General features: G+C 36.4%; 1 protein-coding gene and 1 long non-coding RNA gene across 2 annotated transcripts in view; one reads left to right on the forward strand and one right to left on the reverse strand.

Annotated features, from left to right (window-relative positions):
• LOC135760685 (copine-8) overlaps positions 1-25,471 on the forward strand; it is a 133,763-nt gene that overhangs the window by 105,752 nt on the left and 2,540 nt on the right. The window contains exons 14-19 of the mRNA XM_065274782.1: positions 12,174-12,220; positions 14,342-14,523; positions 14,774-14,901; positions 23,809-23,911; positions 24,195-24,252; positions 25,044-25,117. Coding sequence (XP_065130854.1) covers positions 12,174-12,220; positions 14,342-14,523; positions 14,774-14,901; positions 23,809-23,911; positions 24,195-24,252; positions 25,044-25,117 — 592 coding nt within the window. The remainder of the gene's footprint in view (positions 1-12,173; positions 12,221-14,341; positions 14,524-14,773; positions 14,902-23,808; positions 23,912-24,194; positions 24,253-25,043; positions 25,118-25,471) is intronic.
• LOC135760642 (uncharacterized) lies at positions 308-10,378 on the reverse strand. The gene is made up of 3 exons (XR_010537462.2): positions 10,215-10,378; positions 640-788; positions 308-539 (listed from the first exon to the last, which is right to left on the reverse strand). It is a non-coding gene; the product is annotated as an uncharacterized lncRNA (long non-coding RNA).

Here is a 25,471-nt window from a genome sequence, read left to right on the forward strand (position 1 = left end):
AAACGTGTCATCAGTGTAAATTATTCTTCATTCATAGCGTTCACTCATATGATCCAACATATTGTTCAAACATTTTTGATACTGAAACACTGACTTCGGAAACTTTTCCTGGACGATACTTTATTCAATACCAAATTTGATTAAATTTGGTTTTTTTTAAATTACGTTTACAGCTCACATCAAATAAACTTTGTACATATTCAATGACTCTCCTGAGCCAATGCACAAAGGAACACATGTAACAACCACAATAAATAAGTGGAAATAGTTTTTTTATTAAACTTTGAAATTGTTTTCAGTGCAAAATAGTACAAACAAGTCAGTATGTGAAGCTCCCTGCCGCATACTTAAGATACTTCAGCTGTTTTAATAAAAAAAATTACATGTTTGGAGACAGGAGACAAACCAGCCCAGTCCTGACTGCACCTTTATTTTTATGAGTGTAGAGAAATTATGAATACGGCTTGTAGAAGTATGGATAAATGAATAAAGTAGTCTGTCTCTGCTTCAGATTAGCCTAGGCTAATGAATGTAGTCATCTGTGGTTGGAAAAAAATGGGTATCTGTTATCATAGTTAATATTGTAGTTTGGAAAGTATGTTGGGATGAAATACTTTAACCAACATGCAGTTATTTAACTTGTTATATCCACCCAAAACTCCATCATTCCAAAGGCAGTTTCCCCCTTCACCACTGCTCTCGTCCTCCCTCATCATGTCTTTCTTTGGCATCCCTTTGGCAGTGATTGACACTACTTTTGGAGTGCGCCTCATTAACAGCTGGAGATGCTTTCAGAGAGAGACCACCAATGTGATCAAGAACAATCCAATCAGTTAATTGGTATTAGGGAGCCCTCAAGGAGTAAAACTTCACAAGCATCTGCACTCGTAAATTACAGCATTGTGTGGAGTTATCTCAAAAGACAGCTGTTGTCAGTCATGTTTGCTTGTTTGGCGGGGGATTTCACAGCCTGGAATGAGCCTTGCTAACAGCTGTTTTTACATCATCATGGGGAATAGCTTCACACATTTAGGATTTATTAGCTTTATGGGCAGAGCCGGCCCAGCCACTAAACGACCCTTGCAATTGCAAAGGGCCTCGTGGCCAGCAGAGGGCCCCCTAAAGTCACTTAGCTAGTGGTTGAAAAAAATCATTCATCAAAAGTAACATAAAATAAATATTCATTATTTATTATTATGGCAATGTTAAAAAGGCTGTTACTTGTTATTATAGTTATTATGAAAGTTCGCTAATAAATAAGATCTCTTTCTTGCTGAGATTGATTGACACACAACATCCAGCGCAGCAGCCAATCAGTGCCCGCGATCTATGTGCAGGCGAGCATCCCGCCCACAGAACGCAAAGTTGAGTTGAGCCAGATCTGATACAGACGCAAACTTTTTCTGTTGCTTTAAGGACAATTTCTTTAATGTTATGTGTGTTTGTGCGTAAATGAAAAGTAAGTGGATCTAATTTGACTTCGGTAATGACCAAACCTGTGTTCTGTTTGACTTCTCTTTCTTATATTTGCCATCATAACGTGAATTGGTATATTAAGCTTAATAATTAATATTTAAACGGTTTAACGTGGTAAATTAATTCTGTTACGCTTATATTTCACGTATGCCATTGTCATTTCTACATATGTATGTCATTAGTGTAATTATATTGTTAAACGTCTGAATTTAAAGTGTTTTATGTGTAAGAGTAAACAAACTCATGCGCATATGCGTGGTGGTACATGCCCAGACAGCGCACCGTTGTTATACCACCTGCTAGCCTTTGCAAAAGTGTATAATGTCACTGTTCAGTGTTTAATAATTAAACTATAGCAATGCATATGACATACAGTAGCCAGCTTTGTTAGATTAATGTTATGAATGCAATGTTAATTGTTAATCTTTAGTTATTAATATTATTTGCAAGTGAATTGTTATTATCCACAAACCTATGTTTGTGTCAGATTTTGCTCATCTCAAACAAGCCTATTAACTTTTGTTATGCTATTTACGTAAGGGATAATAGTGAGGCGGTTCTTATAGCGAATGTTAGGTACTATTAACCTTGTTTGTGATGTTTTAGATATTATTGTTAATTTTGTTTATTTGAAAAATTTAAACATTTAAGTGTTATATTTATTATTTTATATAGGGGCGGTTTCCCGGACAGGGATTAGACTAGTCCTAGACCTAAACACTTTTAAGAGCTCTCCAAACTGAAAACGACTTGCACTTACATACCTTAAAATACATCAGTGCCCTTTGTTTTACCTTAAAATGCACACAGGTAATGTTTTTAGTAAGGCATGTTTGTTCAAACTAGTTATATTTCCTAATTAAACTAAGGCCTACTCCTGGATTAAGCTAATCCTGGTCCGTGAAACCACCCAATAATATTTTATTTAAATGTTATTCTATTTACTCTATTTCGTTTAAATTATTCATAGGCTGTTGTTTGTGCCTCTTAAACTCTGGTGTCAATTAAAAATGTTTCTTTGATGGTCAGTGAAAAGTCTTTTTATTCAGCAAGTTCATCAGTGTGTGTTTGTTGCACTGCACTGCCATTCAGTTCAGTAGGTGGTATCATATTTTTCTGTTAGACATCAAACATGGAACTCAAATCAAGAACTCAAGGGGGCAGTTTCCCTGAAAGGAATTAAACTAGTCCTAGACTAAAATAAAAGAAGGCTAAGAGCTGTCCAAACTGAAAAAAGCTTGTACTGACATATCTTAAAATACACCAGTGCCCTTTGTTTTGCCTCAAAATCCACACAAGTAATGTTTTTAGTAAGGCATTTTTGTTAAAACTAGTTATGTTTTCTAATTAAACTAAGGCAGAGTCCTGTCTTAAGATATTCCCTGTCCGGGACCACCCCAAGGTCTTTTATTGTCATTCTGTAGGCTACATGTTGCCACATAAGAACGAAATACGTACTCAGGACCAGCAATGTAAAAAAGATCATTAACATACAGTATACATAGAATAATTAAAACATAATTTAATAGACATATTTTAAAAAAAATAACATAGTAGATATAATATGTGCAGTATAGTTATAAGGTAGTCATTGCTTTTCTTTAGGCCTTACTTAAAACGGTCAAAGGGGCCTCCGACCAAATTTTGCTTAGGGCCCCCAAAGGTCTAGGGCCGGCTCTGTTTATGGGGTTGAATTGGAATTGGCTAAATGCTCTTACTAACAATAAATGATTGTTTGACTATTGTTTTGTTATTGTTTCCAGTGTCCTTTATGTGACCCTGTCTCTGAAATCCAGGCTAAAATCTCATAAGCTATTTATGAGATTAGGAGCATCAAAGTTTGATTTCGCTCATCAAAGTCTTTGACATGACCTTACTCAGTCAATATTAAAGATTGAATGTTCTTGATCATTTTATGTAGAAAACAGTAAATCACAAAAAACCATATAGCTGGGCAATATGTGGCTGTGATGTAGCATTTTTTATCCTAAATTGCTGAATCCCGGGAAGTTCCACACATCCAGATGGACAGTGTCCCCTTAGCTCTAGTCAACAACATCTGTCCTCTCCCATGGTTATGTCACAAGACATTTCTACAGTCACCAGCTCATGCATACAAAACAGCTTATCAGCTTTTAAGAGTCCTTGGAGAAGGAAGTCTTTCGCCCAAAAAAGAAAGCTGTCTTGAACTTGAAGTGACATCTTTGTCATAAAATGCTTCTTTGCAGAGTAAAGGAATATTTCTAATTTTACATTACGGTAATTTACATTTAAAACAATTTCATTTGTAAAGATAGTAGATTTAGAAATTATACTACTGTATATGGATATACATAAAGGTAGTGTGTGTAAATTTTAGTGATTCTTGCGAATTGCTACCAACAGCTCACCTCTCAATTTAAAATGCATATGGAAGCCACAGGACAAACATTTCGTCGTCTGAGACAACGTAGGGATGAAACCGGGTGTGCCTCGCTTTACTTGAAAAGTGAGAAGACATCTGAAGCTGCTGGTTATTTGCAGTACAAGTCTCCATGCAAACAAACGGGACTCGGCTCTAAATAAAAAAATATTTTCACTTCCGTTAAAATTTTCTAAAAAGATGCTTTTGGTCATTTAAGGTAGTTGTTATCACACTGATATATTTTCAATTGTTAATTTTTGTGATTAGTTTAATTTTAGCTAGTAATTTGATGCTATAGAAATGGGGCGTGTCATTATGATTGGCGTGGTTGAATTGGGTGCGCAAGTGTTTGGGTGGAAGTTTGATACTGCGGCTCCGCCTCTGGCTCCACGGACGATTCCTTCTGCGCATGCCCTGGCTCTATAGGCAGTGCCTATGGTGGGAAATTTTTGGCTTCAATACATTACAATGGAAGGAAGCGACATTGTGTCTTCCATCTATTTTAACAGTCTATGGATGAAACACTTTTGTCCATTTAGGGCTACTGTAGAAACATGACGGCGTTTTCCATGTATTGTAAGGGGACCCGCGGTGTATGTAGATAAAAATGGCTCAATGTAAGGTATTAAAAACAATACAGTTCATTTTGTATGTCTTTATACACCACTGTTCATATAGTTATGTATATTATATTGCATTTCTGTCAAGAGATACTTCTAAAAGTTACACAGTGCACCTTTAAACATAACTCAATGACAGCTATTAATTAATACAATCATCTTTTCAAGCAAACAAGATGATTTGTTATGAGTTATTTTGAACGCATTCAAACTGATGCTTTTAAAAATATTACTGGATCATTTTCACAATTTCATCAGCACCTAATCTTCCAGCCAGCTATACTGCATACAATTACATTGATTTGGTAACATACAGTATTTAAGAAACTTGTTTTCCCATAGCTGAATTGGTAGATTATTGTTTTAGCAGCAAAAAGGTGGTGGGTTCAATTCTGCACACTGATTATGTTTATATAATGTAATTATTTCAACTAATCAGAGTAAGGACTTAATCACAGTAAGATGTTTACTTGACCCCAGCAGACCTCTTCACCCCTGTTTACATGCAGGTTTTATTTTCAGATTGTTCCCTAATAATTGCCCTTATTATTCACATAGCCCAATGCGCAGCACAAATTCTGAACTCATATATAAGTGTGTTACAGTCCACTGTTTTAATTTATTTATGTTAAATGACAAACACGTTCCTATGGACGTATTTCATTATTCGGTGCCGTGATGACGACAGAAATATTATGACAATGCCTGTAACGGTTTTATAAGCTTTTCTCGCATTCTTCACGCTGTTTCCGGGTGAAGGCAAGACTGCTGACAGTGAGCCGTGATGAGTTCAGGAAAAACTTCCTAATGTCGAATTTACTACGAATTTGCACTTAACGTGCGCGACAAAATACAATTAAGTAGAATATAGATGCAATAAAAGTGTTTACATTGTTTGTGTATTGCGATTAAAAGTGGCATATGACAAGATGTTTTAATACGATTTACTTGCTGTAAATCGTGTAATCGTAATATTTCCAAAAATGTCATTATATTTGCATTATGAAGGTGCATGTAAACATAGTCTCTAATAAAAATTGCACATTTAATCAATGCACTGTAAGCTTTGGATAAAAGCAACTATAATGTAAAAATGTAAGAATAACCAGCCTGATCTCACGAGAATTCATACGAATTGTACTTATTAGTATGAATTCATACGAAGTAAATCATACTAAAAATGAATGGGTATTTGGAAAAACCATTAATGAAACTCCAGCCTTTACTGCACATGTAAGCCCAATATCACAGTGGTGAAGAAAAATGTACAAATGTGGCGATACAAATTAACTCTTTCCCCGCCATTGACAAATTATATTTCCCTGCCAATGACGCTTCCTTGATGAGTTTTTATGATAATCTGTTATTCTGCTATTATCCACTAGATGCCGCTCTTATCCAATTTGTAAAAAACTGAAGTAAAAATTAATCCAACAACATTTTAAACTCTGTGCAGGGCTCGAGACTGCGACCAGCCGCTCGACGGATTAAAAGTCTCTACAACTCCAGAGCATGTTAACAGCACGTGTAACTTTAATGTTATACAGAACAGCAAGTAACTTGTTAGATTAGCCCACCATTAAAACACGATAAATAAAGGGATTTATAATAAAACGTACTTTAAAATAGTGCTGCCTCACGATTAGTTGCGAGTAATCGTTTGCATAATAAAAGTTTTTGTTTACATAGTTTGTACTGTGTATAATAATTATGTATATGTAAATACACACACATAAGTGTGTAATTTTAAGAAAAATTATATTTATATAATAAATATTTATATATATAAATAATATAAATTATATATAAATATAAACATGTATATACACATGCAAATGTTTCTTAATTATATACATGCATGCATGCGTGTGTGCGTGCGTGCGTGCGTGCGTGTGTGTGTGTATTTATACATAATTATTATACACAGTACACCCACATTTATTATATAAACAAAAACTTTTATTCTGCAAACGATTAGTCGCGACTAATCGTGAGGCAGCACTACTTTAAAACATCAAAAGTTCAGTGCTTTAAACAACCATGTGTGATCTGATGTGTCTTTTGATCACAAAATGGGGTTGAAAACTATCTTACAGAACTATTTTATGCGATTTATGCTCGATTAGCATAGCATTATAAATATACAGTATTGTTATAAAATACCCGACATAGCGTGAAGAACACAGATAAACCATATATCATCTCATTCGTGTTTATTGTCTCCATGCTTTAAAACATCACAACATCTTCATTTGCCTGTTGTTGAATAAAAAAAATAAATACAAATTCATAACTCCTGACAAAAATGAAGACATTACTGTCACTATAGGATTTTCTGAATAAAATAAATGTCAAAAACTGGATCTTAAGTCTTAACACTTTTTAATGCTGTATAGTGTTTTGAGGTAAGTACATTTAAACTAACAGTAACTTTGAATTAATGTATATAAAGAACTATTTAGGATGCCAGCGTCCTCGTGCGGGTTAACAGGGTTGGGTGCTTGTAAAACTACGGCGTTAAATGCGTAAAAAATTGGGTGCCCGTACCTTTTGTTCTATTAGGCGCACCAGTGCAACCAGTGAAAAAAGTCAGTCTCGAGCCCTGCTGTGTATGTTTTGATCTTTGTTCTGAATCTGATCCCTAACAAAAGTTCTTTACAAAAATGCAATTATTTTAGCTTTTTGCTCAAAATTTTTTATTTTTGAAAAAAACTACCCTATTTAAAAAAAGAACAAATATATTGTATGTTTATATATTTATAAAAGAAAATTTTCCTGGAAGGCATTTTGTGAAACCTTTGTGAAAATCACGAAAAAAGCTGGTGGGCAATTAAAAAAAGGCTGTAAGGGAATGAGTTAATACAACTTAGACAGTTCATAAAAAAGGATGAATTGAGTAAATTGAGCGATCAGTTTACTAGCACCACCAGCAACCTTGTTATTTTTAAACAGTTCTTTACTTTTAGTGATTGCATTTTACTGTCTATCATGGATACAACTGCAATATGCGGTATACTGTATGAAATTGTGAATCTACATAAGACTTCATTTCATTTTCAATCACTTATACTGCATACAATTCATTTTCATCTAAAATCCGCAAGGCCTTTGCCTTTGTCATCCAGTCGAATAATGAAACCCAATATTCTTCAGGATATTCTCCGAACATCTGAGTCCCATCTGTGGCAAAGGCCCCCCTCATCTTCCAATTTCCATTTTCTCAGACTGTAAGTTTCGCACCTGCAGTAACAGGTATCCGCCCCCATTACAAACACTTAGATTGCAGTCACCGCAATGGGTTTCTTTTGCCACAAAGCTCTTATTTATGAAGCTGTCATCCCCTATTGGATCATGACTGTGATCTTTTCCCTTTAACCGCCTGATGAATGCTTTTTCCCCATTGGAATTGGTGGTTATGTGGCACACACAGAGGCGCAGATTGTTTTTCGGTTTGCTTTTAGAAGCAGTTGGTATGACTATAGGAATCCCTTGGGCAGACAATAAAATGAAATATGTTTTGTGCATGTGCAGCGACTGTATAGTAAATGCTTTTTGATAGGCGAAGATACTTGAGAGAAAACTTAATGAATAGCTGAAATATTCTAATTTACTCTCTCTCTGTGTTTATTGTTTGAACTCGCTGGCATAAACAAAAAATGCTTTATAAAAATATAATTTCATTATTTTCATTTTGCATTTGGAATTCAACAGACAGAAACCAAAAGATAAGTTTACTCTTAATGAATTACAGTAAAGGCTTGCATCAGTGAAGAGACACTACATCAAAATATGTTTGAGATTAAGGACAAAAGACTCAAAACAGTAATACAATACTAATACAAAAGCTGCAATGAAACAGCCAATAAACACCATTGTGACCTTGCTGCATAAGTTGAATTCTTTATTGTGCCAAAATGTGATGTTGCTTGGCAGCTGTAAACTGGCTACAATTGCAATGTCTTTATACCAGACACAAGTGAAATGTGAAACGTTGTAAAACGTAATCACTCCCAAAATAATCAAGAACTACATTGTGTGCATTGTGGGTAAAAAGTACTGAACTAATGTATGGAATGAAGTTGTTTCGGACACCACTACAAAATGGCGGGCGCCAAATATAGTGCACTAATATAGGAGATGGGGAGCATCTGTCAATTGAGCTTCAACTTTTCTTAACACATACTGGTGTCCCACAGGGCTCAGTGCAGGTCCCCTTTCAGTTTTTTATCAAATTGCTTTCATGCACTTGCATCACTTTATTTCTCTTTGGAATCTCTGAAAGTATTGTATTCAGTGACCTGGAGGACTCCGCACCATCTCATGCTTATCCTGACTTACTTTCACACAACCAAATCTTGTTACCCACAAGTGTGTTAGATGTCACCCTAGAAACCCAACACTGTGGCATTTGTGGACAACGCTGCCACAACTGTCTTCTCTGTTCAGTACCACAACTTGAAAAATTGGGCCATTCCTGTGCCCCAAATGTTGTCAGCGCCTTATGTAGGTCCCAGTCAAACAGATAGACTACTGCCACATGTCACTTCTAGTGCATCCAAGATGTAGCTGTTCAGTTTGTGCTGAACCTCTGGAAATGCTGTCATGTTCACCTCTGCTCAAGTGTCCGCACTAGCTGTCAAAACCAATTCAAGTCTATTTCTGGCCCGCAATGCTATCATTGCTCTGACCAATGTCTTATCAAACTAGGCATGCTATTGTGCTAATATCGAAACTCTTTTCTATTGCATAATGTGCACACTTCTAACATGCACCGCAGTCATAAATGATAAAGCATTTATAGTATATTGTATTTTTGTAATAAATGAAACGATTTTTAAAGTGCACCCATTTCATTGCTAAAAACAACGTTATTTTGTGTGTTCGCTTGGTTTATGGTTAAAAAAAACAATTGTTTTTCTACATACCATAAATTTTTGTATCCCATCTTCCTGAAATGCACTGATTTTGTACAAAAGTCATTGATTTGAAAAACGCTGTGTCCCTGATTGGCCAGCTAACCTGTATGTTGTGATTGGCCTGAATACCTGTGACATCAGCCGGAAATGTGATGCTCCTTACCATGTTTGAAAGATTCGTTTGCTTACAGGAGTTAACTTACAGGCTGTGAATCCGAAGCGGGAGGAATTATGATAATGTCGGTCTTGTCCACGTCAACCGGCCCAGAAAGAAAACTGTTGCCTACAATTCGTGTGTTTGTTGTAGTCCAAGAAAAGACATTAATGTTGGAAACGATAACTTGCGTTATCGTTTACTTTGGTGTTTGTACGTTTTGCATAACTTTAACATGTACTAATATACACTTCATACCAACGGAAATGTAAATTGTGAATCTGGCAATAGGAGCTCTTTAAAAGAAACCAAACTCTTTCCCCAAACTTTCTTGCGTGAAGGCTAATCTGATCTAATCTGATTGCGAAGTAAGCATATTTTGGGGTGCTGTCCTGGGGGAGGGCTCTGGATCCGGAGTGAAGCTTGAACTCTGAATCCGTGGTATGGCCCGAACCCGGAGAACTCCCCCATCCCAAAGTGGGATAGAACAGATTAGAGTGGGGAGTTGGGGTGGTAGAGGGATGTCGGAAATCGATCTCGAGACTGAGGCTACTATTTTCACAAACGGACATTTCAACCTTTCCGGTTTAGAAAATAACATTGTACACAATTGTCAGTTTTCAGAAGTGTTCATTTACACGTACCTGTGTATATATGCCATCAAGAGAAGCTCAAGCCCACGTAAGCCAAGCACCAGGGGTGCTGGTGGTGACCGGACTGGTTATTCGTGTTGGAGGGAGGAGTTGTTGCAATAGGTGTTCGATGACGTCAAGGTACCGCGAGATGTTGACATCATCCGCCTGTCGGTTCTTGCAGCACTGCATGTAGTCGAACGCGTAAAATTGCTGACCTCCGAGCACTCGTCTGTACGTGTAAACATAGCCTGAGGAAGGTTGGATGTCTGTATATGTTGTGTTTGGCTGATTACCCAATGAGATGCACCTGTGCTGAATTAGTTAATTATCTGATCATGCTCCTCCCAAACCTTGTTAATAAAACATCATGTATTAAAAGACTTTTTGTAAGCCACAAAGATTAACCCATTCCAAGAAATCCAAATAGTGGATTGATGTACTAAAACATTTATGTTGTAAGTTTTCCAGCTTTATGCATTATCCTAACAGAAAGGTATAACTTTAAAGAGACCGTTACAATATTACATCCTTGGTGCAAAATAGCCCATGTCTGGAATTGGTTGGACAGAACCCAAGCAAAGACAACAGATGACACAAAAACACTTTTATAAAACAAAAACTGGAAAACAAAAACCCACAAGGGAGCAGACAACAAGAACTTTTCAAACAATACACAAGACAGACCAGACTAACAATAAACTTGACACTACACTTTAACTCAATAACAACAAGACGTGACATTTACTTCAGATGTACAAAACGAACAAGCACAGGACAGCAAACACAAGTGCATTAAATAAGGGAGCCAATCAAGAGGGGAACAATAATGAGGTGTTTAACAAGGAAACGAGGGGGCGGAGTCAGGAGATGAGACAGGGAACAGCACATGGCCAAAGTCAAACAAACAACAATGAACTTACATGGGACTGTTATGATCCTGACACAAAACAAACTGCAGGATCTCTTAAACCTAAATAAAATTAAATCCTAATTTCTAATTAAAAACAAATTATCATTTTACTTCATTCTGCTCAAAAACGCTCAAGATGTGTTTTGTGACAAGAGAGGTTATACTAAACACTGATGATGCCTTAAGAAGACATCCTGAAAATTCATTTTTTTGTACATATTACCTGTATTTTCTGTTTGTGCCTTAATAAAATAGATTGAAAAATAAATATGGATGGACATTAAAACTTCTAAAACAACAAGTCTGGTGGTGGCCTTTGAAGTATTAATATGCACCTGAACTTTGTAGTTTTTGAAGGGTACCGCCCTAGTGACAGTTTTTCGTACTTAGCATTGCTGTCTGTTGCATTCTGCATTGTCTATAGTCTGTGGAGAAGAATTCAAGAAAGTTTTCATTGTCTTTTGTGCATGTTACTTGTACATATGACAGTAAATTACTTGGACTACACATGAATAAATAACAACCACCCATGTCTGGTATCCTCAAAGATGACAGTGACAGGCAAGAATTAGCGGTTACTGTTTCTCAGATGCATTCTCAAATCAGCTTTTGTTCATAAAGTCCTGTACTGCTAGTAGATATTTATAAGCTCTTTTCCAAAACCTTTTGTGCCGAAAACAGCAGCAGTCACGAAACCTCATGACTAATTTAGAAAGCTGCCTATGTTATGTTCTTTAACGTCCCTAGACATTTTAGGGGGACGTAAAAGGCTGAAAATCTTTATAGTGTCAAAAGACTCGATCTGAACAGACCTGTATCTAAAAATATGGAAGTTGGTCTTGATCAGATGAACTTGCATTATGTTCTTTTAACATAGCATTGAATTTATGTAGACCTCAATTTATTCGTTCTCCGACACTTTTATAAAGAGCCTGCGTTTAGTACCATGAGCACTTTTAATGAGTTTACTTTTAATGTGCCACAATCGTCTTTTTATGTCCAGAAGATTGAGGTATGACTAAAATAACCATTATCTTTTCTGTGTCTTTGTTGTGCAGGACTCAGATTAATTTCACGGTGGCGATTGATTTCACAGCTTCTAATGGTAAGTGCCGCCGCCACCAGAAAGCCGTTGGGAATTATTGAAATATATGCAAATGGGGCATGAAAAGGGACCAGTAATAGCCACCCTCCATCGTAATGAGTGTGGTTTAATGTGATAAAGAGCTCTGATCTGTGTGATTTTATTGAGAGGCCTGCCTTATACATTCATTTGCTCATATAAAGGGAATGCCACAAAACCCATCTGAATTGCAGAGCCATCCTTATCAAATCTAGTTTTTTATATTGCTATATTTCATTATTTGTGCCTCTGGATTTATTATATCATGATACTCGAGGAACATACCTGATGAAGGCTGAATAGCTGCATTCTCTGGAATCCTCTCAGTCTGAAGACTTCTATGGGTTTCCGCCTTCCGATTAGTTGCTGCCGAACGTTTTCCGCCTTCCAATTGATTTCCGACAAATGTTTCCGCCTTCCGATTGGTTGCCGCTGAACCAGGTCGTAGTTCATTAGTATAAAGTTGAGCTGATTTCAACTTTCCTCAATGCTCACACCGCCCAAGACGCGCCACACTGCTACTCACCAGAGCTTGCCGCCGGCTCTCATTGAAAATGAATGACTTCCTGCCACTTTGCAGCCCTTGCCGGTGGCGGAGTGAACGTACAGTTAGACCACCACCAGCATTGTTTTAGCAAAGTTTTAATAGGGCACATGACTAAAAGGGCACATGACTCAAGTCGTATTCTATTGTTTTATACTGTTGTCTGAGGTCTACTTATGACGTTTGCGTGTTTTTTTACATCAAAAGCCATAAGTAATCAGCTTTGATGGGCGGGCTGCATTGACGACTTGGAAGTAAACCCCAACTGCTATGATTGGATAACAGTTTTTCGTAGTCAAACAAGCTTTTAATACTCAATCTCATGTGTAATGAGAGTTTACTGTTAAATGAGTGTCTTGCGAGTATTCTGTTAACGTGAGCGTCTATTTTATCATAAACCCTTTCAATGCGTGTAAAACACACACGTGTATTTTATCACCTTTCCAGGCGTGTGCAACATGACACAACAAACACATATTTTGGACTCGCGTGCAACACACTTCACTCCGAAAACATATTTGGACTCTCGGAGTAGAAGTCACCGCCAGCCATTGATATTACTACAGTGTTTTACTCACATAAGTTTGCGTTTCTGCTCAATCCAATATTAATTCAATCCAACTTTTTAAATGTAGTCTCTCTGCAATTCCAGGGTCAACCTGTAGCTTGTTCCTCAACGTTTTATCCAGTAAACACGGAGCAAATGTTATGCTTCCCTCAATGTCTCTCGATGAAAAACAATGGCACGGTACGGTGGCTCTACTCTCTACTCTAATGGGCGGGGCTTAATTGCTCTAAAGCTCGATTTATAGTCGTAAGTTCTACGCTGTAGATACGACGTAGGCTATCCGTAGCCTGTGCGTAGATCTGCGTAGCCTGACGTGCACCTCGCAAAAAAATTTACAGCGCGTCAGTTCTGTTTCTGTGATTGGTCCACCAGAACCCATCCTGTCAGGTAAAACAAAACTTATGTATTTCCGTTTGCGACGGTGAAAACAAAGAATGGCCAAGTTGAGGAGTGATTTAACTCAAACTGCAACAAAATTCGCTGTTTATTTACTTCCATCATTGCTGGTCTTCTCAAATCATACACAACAAGTTGCTGTTTTTTTTTTCGTTTGTGGGTTAACTTGCCAAGCAAAAGTATAAATGAAAACGGACGCGGAACCTATGTAAATTTTCATGCCATGTGCCCTTTAAGATACAAATAAAAAAATACAGCAAATATATACAAAAAATATATATTTTTTAAATTCAGTATTTAGTGTTACCTCACTTGGTACTAAGGACATCTTTGGTCGTTATGAGAATTTGAAATTAGGCTTTTATTTCATTTTACAGTTAAAGACAGCTTGTAGGTTCCTGATTGCTCAAGTGTAAAGGAAGCTCACACTAAATACAAAAATATTTTAAAAAAATCTATAACCATCATAGGGCAAGAATTATTATGTATTTTAACTCTGACTGCCATTATTTGTGAAATATATGAACCAAGTTTTCTTCTAGTCAGATGGTTAAGTTGAAATTAAAGTACACATTTTCTTTCACATGGTTCCCAGGCAACCCAGCCCAGCCCACCTCTCTCCATTACATGAGTCCATATCAGCTCAACGCCTACGCTATGGCGCTCAAAGCTGTGGGGGAGATCATACAGGACTACGACAGCGACAAGATGTTCCCTGCACTGGGCTTCGGAGCTAAACTGCCTCCTGATGGGAGAGTATCACATGAGTTTGCCCTGGTAAGCAAAAACACAAACATCGAACGTGTTCTGCTTTGAGAGCCTCACATAAGGATCATATGTGTAAGATATCAATGTCGCTGAATGTTCTTTTCCCACTATAATGCCTCTAGAAAATAAATGCACATGCATTTAATGCAATTATGAACGGAGAGCGCACAGGAGATTATGTAAATGCAGTTCAAATGTTTATTTTATGGTACTGTCTCTTTCATGTTAGTTAATACTTTGTTTTATTTCTGTGCTCCAGAATGGAAACCCCCAGAATCCATATTGCAATGGCATTGATGGAGTAATGGAGGCGTATTACCAGAGTCTTAAATCTGTCCAGCTCTACGGTCCCACCAACTTCTCACCTGTCATCAACCATGTTGCCAGGTAAAGTATTATATTTTACATATATATAAAATCTGATACAGTAGTATGAAGCACAGTTGAGTGATTTTAACTTCTAATGCTTTCTTTTTTTATTTTGCTGTAATAAACCAAAAAACTTTTATTGATTAAGAGTTATGTTGCAACACCTCCAGGGGAGTTATTTCAGTCATACACGACTAAAGTCCTATCTAGTTGAATGGGTAAAGACAGAAATCTCTAAAATCACTTGCTAAAATCACAATCAACAACATATGTTGTAACTGTACTACAACTTTTGTGTCTTAAGCTCAAACTGTTATATAAACACCTTTCTTCAAAGTCGTTTTAGCTACTGCACATACACACCTGAGGGCTGAATAATAAGAATGATCATTATTATATATTATACCACGGGTCTGCTGAATGCTGTATTCTGATTGGCTGAGAAATTTTCCGTGGGTATGCATTAATTTCTGATAACCGCACACCTAACTTGTCAAATGTCTTAAAAATAGGCATCAGAGCAATGTTTGTGGTAACCGTGGTATAAAAGGAATAATTGACTCCGGTCCTTTGAATTATTTGAAAATAATTCAATGGCCCGTCGTCAATTATTCCTTACGTATGACCAACATATTAAACATAAGGCAAGACTTACATGTTATTTAATGGAAATAAAAGATGCCTGGATTGATATGAATGAAATTCTTATTTAACTACTTCTGTCACACTTGTATAGTGAATGATTTGTTGAACTTCCAGACTTGTAAACATGCAATACTTATCATAACAACATAAGGCAGTGTCAAAGAAACATTAATATGAAAGTTAGTAATCACATAAACTAAAGTGCAAAAATACAATAAACAAATCTGGCTTTACCACACTCAGTATTTACAGAATTTAAAGTCACTGTAATAAACTTATTATATGTAAACATGTTGACTGCACTTTTAAATGCTGTCTGTGAACTTCAATAGACATAAATAAATGATCTTCAGTAACAACTTAAAGTGCAGAAAAATAATGTATTTATGTGTTAACTCTTTCCCCGCCAGCGTTGCCAGCCAGCGGCAGCATTTCTCATGATTTTCACAAAAGTTTAATGCCTTACAGAAAATGTTCTTCTTTAAATATATAAACAAACAATATATCAAATGAAAGAACAGACCCTCTGCTTTCAAACAAACAAAAAAGTTTCATCCTATCTTCGTATGTTCTCTTTTTTTACCTTTCAAAATGGGCAGGTTTCTTAACTCTTTCACCGCCATTGACGAGATATCTTGTCAATTAAGAGAAAACGCTTCCCCGCCAATGACGAGATTCCGTCTTTCCGCAATACTGCTATTATTCACCCTTCCACAACTTTTTAAACCCGGAAGTATTGCCCTATGGCTAGCGGCTGCATGTCCTTGTATGTTTTAAAGATCGCTCTGAATGGGATCTCTATGAAAAGTCCGTCACAAAAATGGAATTATCTCTGTTTTTTGCTCAAAATGTGGTGTTTTTGCAGAAACCTACCCATATTCAAAAGCTGATTACAAAAGAACCACTAAAGGTAGGATGAAACGTTTATTTTTTGTTTGAAAGCAGAGGGTCTGTTCTTTCATTTGGTATATTCTATGTTTATATATTTAAAGAAGAACATTTTCTGGAAGGCATTAAACTTTGTTGAAAATCATGAAAAACGCTGGCGCTGGCTGGCAACTTTTTTAAAAAACGCTGGCGGTGAAAGAGTTAAAAAATACAAAATTTTAAGCAAAAAGCTGAGATAATTGCATTTTTAACTGCAATGATCACAGCATACATGGAGTTTGAGCTGTTTGCCCTAGGGTGATACTTCTGAGTTTTATAAGTTGGGTAAGAGCCCCACCTGGTGCATAATAGTGATATTACAGATTGGCGGAAAAACTCGTCATTGGCAGGGAAGCGTTTTCTATTAATTTAATAATAAATTCACACAATTTAAGTTGTGTGATACAAGGCTATCACCATTATAAATTATATGCAGTATGAGAAACCCTAGGAATTAACTGGTTTGTAGCCAGGGTTCTAAATTAACTTTTTTGACCACAAGCCAAAGTGGCTGGTAACTTTCTAAAGTTACCAGCCAATCAGCATTTCCACTAGCCAAATTTTTTCCGGTGAAAATAAGAGAAATTATGAGTGCCACTGAATGCAACAATGATTTGTTTTTTTTCTTTCGCGTGCATGAGACAATCCTGACAAAACATGACAACATTTTTGTGATGAAACGAAAGATTTCTTCATTTCTCTGTCGATAGACATAAAGCTTTACTGGGGCACATGCCCCCCATTTTTTGCTGACTTTTTTTGAAAGCCTGCTGTGTGCAAGTATACAATGTCCTTTGCTTAACCCACTATTCTACAGTGCAACAGTTACTGTGAAAGATTAATATGTATTTAAAAATATTTAAGTATAATCTTCATCATACCTAACATTATTAACATGTTTGGAGGCATACATGGCAGAAAATGTTTGGTAATAATGACAGCAGAGAAATATTTTCTACATTATACAATGATAGCAATGAATAATAACTTATTTTTACAATAACATTTTAAGAAACCAGTCATTTTATGACTGCTATACTATATAATCTCAGTCACAGTTACTGCTAACTGTTATGTAAGTTATGTGTCCTAGAGTTAAATATTAGTAAACTAAATATTAATTTCATATCTGCAAATAAAGAACAGTATAACACATACATCTGTGGATTTTCTCAGCAACAATGCAATCCTATAGACTTGACAAAAGGTTTTCCTGAGATTTTTCCTCTAATGTTTGAGACCTGACAGAGTGAGGATGTAGTTTGTCTTACCTCCCTTAATCTCATCATCTTTCCTTTCTGCTTCCCTTTCCCTGCTTTGCAAAAAAACATTTCTGATGTCCATCTACAGAAGCCAATAATGATCGAGTAAAAATAAGATTAGCATTATGATTTAGAAACTTACTTCTCGTCATGTTTTCATAATTACTCATTCGCGTGGCGTCCCCTTTTGGATGCAGTTGCGCGCGCGGAGGAACGCAAAGACGCGCGTGGACATGGATACATGCATGCACACGGCCGTGCGACTGCTTCGTCGCTTTACAAGCGTAAATTGGTTAACTACATTGCATATAGATCTGTTTTTGCCGCTATTTTCTTTGTTAAGGAATACACTAGTTAACTGCTAAAATTTAAACTTGAGATTTACACATGGGCACAAAAGATTTACACTGGATCACATGCCCCAGTAAAGGGGTGTGGCGACACCGCTGTCTTTTAGTCTATCCTCCCTGCTCTGCCCGTTCGTTCTCCATGGTTTCTCGCGCTGGTTTCGCTGCAAACTGCGCGCAGCCAATTGGCGTATAAACATCATCACGTATTATGGCACAGTGTTCATGGGAAATGTCCTGCCAGAGGGATAAATGACCGAGAACGAAGCTTTATGTATCTTGCATGCAATGCCTCATGCATCACCGGCCAAACTGGCTAGTAAGTTTTTATTAACACCCGCCAAAATGAATTTTAACCCGCATTTGGCGGGTTGGCGGGTGTTAATTTAGAACCCTGTTTGTAGCCTATGCAGAGGCGTCATGCCCATTCAAACTGAGGGGGCACGTGCCCCGTTGGTTTTTTGAGCCAAATGGATTTTGCATGCAACTTCAAATTCAAAGAAGCGTCCATTAATCTGTTATTTGACTTTTAATCTGTTTAATATGCACAATATTATCAATTCTGTGCTGCATCCTTGACACTTCTCAGAGATTTTCGCCGTTTTGATAGTGTTTTGATCGTGTTACATTACTTTATTATGGCGGTAGGTGCTGCAGTCAGTGCAGTCGCAGACGTCATCTGCATCTGAGCGCGCTCACGAGCTCTTTGCTTTGCGTTTTGCTATCTGAGGAATTAAACGTGTAAGAAATGCTCACAACATTTCCAAACCACAGTATGGTAACGTGCAGTTAACCTCCTCTGTGTAAAAAAATTATGCTTTAAAATGTGACTCGACGTTATATTAGTAGATTTCTTGATTCATCTTGGTACAACGCCAAAGTTCGCCAGAGTTCACGGGGGCGAATCACCCACGCTCACATATGAGGTAAAATTTGATGCAATAATGCGTTCCTCTAATAATTTTATCTACATTTTTTTTTAAATCATTGTTGAAAATTAAAATCAATCACGTGGCTATAGCTTATGTCATTTTCGTTGTTTATATACTTAATGGATTTAAAATTACATTCATTTTATAGGAAAATGCAGTTGTTGTGCAAAATGCATAATGACACAATTAAAAAAGTAATTAATTAAAACTTAAATAAATAAAACATGCTGTTTCAGATGTAAATATGATACCAATATGTAATTATTCCGATTGAATATTATTTGATATGAAAGTTAGTCAGCACTTTTATTTTGGAGGTTTTTGCATGAAAGCACTGCAGGGGTATTCAGATTGTGAGAAATGCAAGTGCCATTGAAAAAACTGAACGCTCTATAATATTTCGTTTGATGTCTGTGTATGCACAAATTTCTGGGCCTATGCGCCCCTGAGCCTATGCTGGTACGATGCAGTTGTACCAGATTGTGCCTCACATTACTCTGTATAGAGCCCATTCCCCAAAAATATGTCAGTCTTTATTGATTGATGATTGGTTCTTTTAATTGGAAAGCGGGACTTCTGTCACCAGAACGACCATATTGAGCGTTGCATTGTCCTCTATTCATAATAATATGAATGCCCATGTTGTTATATACACTATAATTGGTTATGTCCACTGCACTAACCAACCAACATTAAAGGACACTTTTGGACATAAATGTCTGTTGGCAGTGTGTGAACACAACAACCCTACAATGAAAAAGCAGCTAAAAATACTACTGTCTTAGAGTGTATTCACAGGAATCAGATCTATTTTTAACCAAAAGTGCTTCTGTCTCTTGCTAAGGCAGTGAGGGCAGTAGCTCATTTGTATTTAAAGGTACAGACACGAAAACAGCACATTTGACCCAAATAGGGGCATTTTGGACATGTTATCACAAATAATCTGTGGGGTATTGTGAGCTGAAACTTCACAAAAACATTCTGGGCACACCTGAGACTTATATTACATCTTGTAAGATGAGCATGATATGTGCCCTTTAACCATTTTTTCCAAAACACACAGTACATAAAGCTCCATGTGCATTCTCTGATTTAATGGTCAAACCTTATTGCTTGTAAGCATTTCATATTAGATTATGAATATGAAATGAGCTGATGAACCAGGATATAACTATCCAAGATGTTAGATTTGACCCCAAAAAATGTATATTTTTGGCATTTTATACATTTTACACTTCACTTTTGCAAAGCAACTTACTTACAGCATATTAAGTGATGCATATTTAATATTAATTTTGTATATAATTATTCTCTTGAGAATTGAAGCCATATCAGTTGATGGACAGGAATACTTCATAACCCCTGCTGGTGTGATAAGAGGAGAATGTTAACGGTCCATCACAAGTGTGGCACAATGGCATGAAAATTAGATCAGTGTCATACCCTGAAAATGAACTTTGAATGTCACGGTATCCCATAGGCATGGATGACAGACAGCTCAGTATAAAACGAATCTGAGAGGTTATGCTTTACAACATTACACGTGTAAGCTCACCAGTGAGTGTTCAGTTGACCTCCATTAAAACGACGTATGAGAGGATGTAGTACTTTGAATAGAAAAGCTCAAAAGGAAACCTTTTGATTGGAATGGGCCAACTTAAAGGTTAGGTTACTGTAATTGGCCAAGGTGTATTGTAAAAGATGTCACATCCCAGATAGAATCAATAGATAAAGCCTGTCAAAATGAACAGAGGGGCAGAAAGCGAAAAATAAACATTTGGAAGTAATACTTTAGTGATTTTAAAGTAGTAAGACATTCACTCAAAAGGGAAATTTTGTTTGTTTTGATGTCATTTTGAACATGTATGACTGTCATGTCAGAATGAAAGATGATGATGATGGTGGTGGTGATCCTGATTGCAAGCTCCAAAAAGGCATAATAAAAAACAAACCCACAAGTACTTTTTATTACAGAAGATTATATATTTATTCAAAATAATTTATTGACAAATACAAAAACCTCTTCTCACCACATCCAAATAGACTTATAGCAATGTTTCCCAACTCCAGTCCTCACATACCCCAACTCAGAATTTTTAAGATGTGTCCTTATAAAAACACCTGATTCAACACACCCTCCAAGACTGTTTGAAATAGTTGTGTTCGACTTCATGCATTTCACTGACAGATGTATGACATCAAAGTACCGCAAGAGCGTTTCGAAAGCGAACTTCTCCGTATGATTTCTCGAAATCACTCTCGGGGTAATTTGTTGTCATCCGCCTGTCAGTTCTTAAGGGCACCTCATAAAGTTGAACACACATAATGTTTCTCTAACTAATATACTTTAACAAGCTAATGAGTTAAAAGTGTTTTATATAAGTGGACATCTAAAACATTCTGGGGGTTTGCGAGAATCGGAGCTGGAGTAAATAAAATTTTTATCGAAATGTTTATCTCTTGGGAATTAAACCCATGACCCTGGCATTGCTGGTGCCAAGCTTGATCCATATACGAACACCAATCCTGGCAAAAAAATCACCAATTAGAGAGATCGATTTCAAAATTTATATTAGACCTGTCTGGATAGAAGAATTTTAATACAATTTTCTGAAAAATCTGTAACCAAGCGCTAACATTGTATTTAGACCATTTCAATTCTTTGAAACTTTCTTTGAATTTTTTTACCCATTTCAGATTTATTGATTTATGGTGGGCCTTTTTTGGGGTATTTGTTGGCTTACATGGTCATATTGTTGCAGATGTTATGATATTAGTAAACTGGCCCTTATTTTCCACAACAACAAATATCTGTTGTTTTACACTTGAACATGTTTCTAAAACTCATTATGTTTTGTTATTGCACTTCGGACCTCTGTATATTCACGAATCCCATGTGAAATCCACACTAATTAATGGTTTAAAGTGATCCACAGGCATTGGACCGACATTTTCTCACACTGTGTATCTAATTATACATCTATTTCATGGATTTTCTGGGGATGTGAAGTAAAGGACATTCCATCAAGTCATTATCACCCCACTGTTCAACACACACACACACAACATACACATACACACACACACACACACACACAAACACACACACACACACACACACACACACACACACACACACACACACACACACACAACATACACACAAACACACACACACATTCAGTGTGGTGTCCACTCATCAGTGCATAAGTCAGAGCTGTCACATTGCACCGCTCTAATCTCTCTGTGTGTATTTGCCGTAGGTTGCACCCACGCGGTTTAATAATAAACTGCTTTAATATTGCTCTTTCAAAGCTAACATTTTTAAACCGAGCTGTTTTTCTCAGCTTTGAACATTTTGTTGTTTTGCTAGGGGAACTGGGGAAAGTGAAAAATAATTGCTTTAAAACTCAACTTTAAAGAACAGATAAAGATAAAGAGATGTAGCTTAATGGAGACAATTTATCTCCAAGCTACTGTAGATAAAAGCAGAAGTTTACGTACATAAGATGCATACATTGATAGCAGTTATGTTGTTTACTGCAAGTTCAACATTTACAACAAATATTTTAACTTGTTAAGCTAAGTGATATTTTTTTGCTGTAAATAAAAAACATTATACTACAATTAACCACAAATTTATGGAAAGTACTGAACTTGATCAACTGTGGCTGTATCTTTGCCAAAAAAATTGTTTCTTATATATATTGTTTTGTTTTTCAATTCCCATTCAGACATTAAAATAAACAGTACTATGCAAAAGTCTTAGGCCACCACCACCAGACTTATTTTTCAATCAATTTTATTACAAACAGAAAATACAGGAAATATGTACAAAAAATATATATTTTCAGGACTAAATGTCTTCTTTAGGCATTGTCTGTGTTTAGTGTGATCTCTCTTGGCACGAAACTTGATTGTTTTTGAACAGAATGAAGTAAAACGACTTATTTCTTTAAAATTAGAAATTAGGATTTAATTTTATTTAGGTTTAAGAGTTCAAGTGTAAGGGGAGTTTAGCCAAAAACTTGACACATCAGTTTACATTTTTATACAGTTTTTAATACTATATACACATTTCCTGTATTATCTGGTTGTATTCTATTAAAGAGACTGAGAAACAATTATATATGATCACTATAACATTTCAAAAACAACAAATCTAATTCTGGCATGGTGGCCTAAGTGCACAGTACTGTATATATGTGTACACTTTACATACGGTAAAAACACTTATGGGATAACAGAAATATCAGTATGTATATATATATATGTATATCTATACCATATCTATTTTTATACAATAGAAAGGTTATGTCCATATTAGGGATGCACCGAATCCAGATTTTTTGGGTTTATCCGAATACCAAATCCACTGTTTAAGATTCGGCCGAATTACCGAATTCTACTCGAATCCTTATTCCTTAACACAGTAAAACACATTAATGAAGTAAACAACATCCACAGCAGTGTATTTTTCATTTTGTATGATTTTAACTGTAAAAAAGCCCAGTATTCGTCCGAATCCTGGATTCGGTGCATCCCAAGTCCATATACTGTATTGCAGCATGCCATAGTATTGCTTAATATGGATTAAAAAAACTTAAAATTTTCTTTTACACGAAGAAAAGTTTATTTTGACCACAGTCAGACTGTGCAGGATGTATTTGCTTTTATCCCTAAAGTTATTAATGTCTCATAAGCCATTGGAAATAGTTGTATAGCCAGAACTACAGTGCAATACAATTATTTTACAATCTAGGTGCATTAATGAAGTGTTTAATGAACGCACCAATGTGCTCTGTTCTGCAGATACGCTGCGTCAGTAAAGGACGGATCACAGTACTTCATCTTGCTCATCATCACAGATGGAGTGATATCAGATATGGCCCAGACAAAGGAATCCATTGTTAATGTGAGTGTCTAATACACTGCATTCTTCATAAATGATTTTACAGTCTACACTTAGGAGCTAAACAGTTGTGCCAGGTTACTTTTAGTGCAAAAACCTACATTTTATATATCAACTATCCAGCTTACATCAGCCAATAAACCTTTCCCCTTATTTTTATTTGTAGGAACTGTATTGTATGAATTGTATAATATATAATCACAATTATGTCATCAGCTTTCACTTTTACAGACTGTGTGTACATAAAAGTAAAAGTTGTTTAACTGCGCTGTTTGTTTTCCTCAAGGCTGCATGTCTTCCCATGTCAATTATTATTGTTGGAGTCGGACCAGCTGAGTTTGATGGTATGTTGACTTGTTATTTTTTTAACTTGCCAGCTTTTTCATATTTCTTGTTTATTATTTTAGAACTTTCATATTTTGATGTGATATTTTTGTTTGGTTGTTATAATAGTGTGGACATGAGCTTAGGGGGCTTGCACACCAAAGCTTTTACGCCCCCGGCCGGCACATGTTCTCAATTGATACCAATGGAATTCTGTGTTTTTTTTCACACTTTTTTCCGCGCTTGGCGCTGAGCGTCGAAAGTTGAAAGGGATTCAACTTTGAGTGAAAAGCTCCAGTCATCAATGTCATTTCTCACACATCCGTCCAATCACAGTTGAGGAGGGGCGGGACAAGTATCACAACAACCAACCGGCTCACAGCTCAAGTATCACAGCTACCAAAGCGCTGGGCTAAAGAAGGCTAGCGAAAAACAGCTGCCGATCGGTGTCCTCCAGGCGTTTTTATCCGCGTTTAAAAGTTTTGGTGTGTACAACCCCTTAGAGTAGGGTTGTGTACTGTAGGCTAAATAAGGAAGCAGTATGGCAATATTGCATATATTCCCTCATGCACTAACAGTAATGCAGATCTATTTAGTAATAATAAAAAGACAACTAAAAGACAGTTATTGCACACCCTAGAGAGGCCCATTCACACCAGGAATGATGATGATAATTAGTGTGTACACTAGTGTGTAGTACTCAAGGCCGGTCTTGGTCTCAGTTTATGTGATCTTGACTACAACACTAACAATAATTATAACTATAAAGATAATGCCAGTTGTCATATGTCTCTCATGTGTGCCCCCTTAGCCATGGTTGAGTTAGATGGAGATGAAGTAAGGATCTCTTCAAGAGGAAGATTTGCTGAAAGAGACATTGTGCAGGTAAAATTACACATTTACAGCACCAATGTACAGGGAAAATGTATAGATGCAACAAAAATAGATGTCAATATAAAATATATTCATTGTTAACAATTAAAGTACATTACATTTAAAATGCATTTAAAATGTATTCATATAGGGATAATCGTCAATAAATAAATATTTAACCCACTCTCATGAATTGCGTATAAACAGCACTCCTTTGAAAAGTTGTGCATTTGCATTTTAAGGGACACACCCAAAAACGACACCTGGCATTTTCAACATGCTATAATAAATTATCTATATGGTATTTTGAGCTCAAACTTCACATGTGTACTCTGGGGATTTATTTTACATCTTAAAAATTTCCGT

This window comes from Paramisgurnus dabryanus, chromosome 1 (assembly GCF_030506205.2).
Source record: "Paramisgurnus dabryanus chromosome 1, PD_genome_1.1, whole genome shotgun sequence".
NCBI lineage: Eukaryota > Metazoa > Chordata > Actinopteri > Cypriniformes > Cobitidae > Paramisgurnus > Paramisgurnus dabryanus.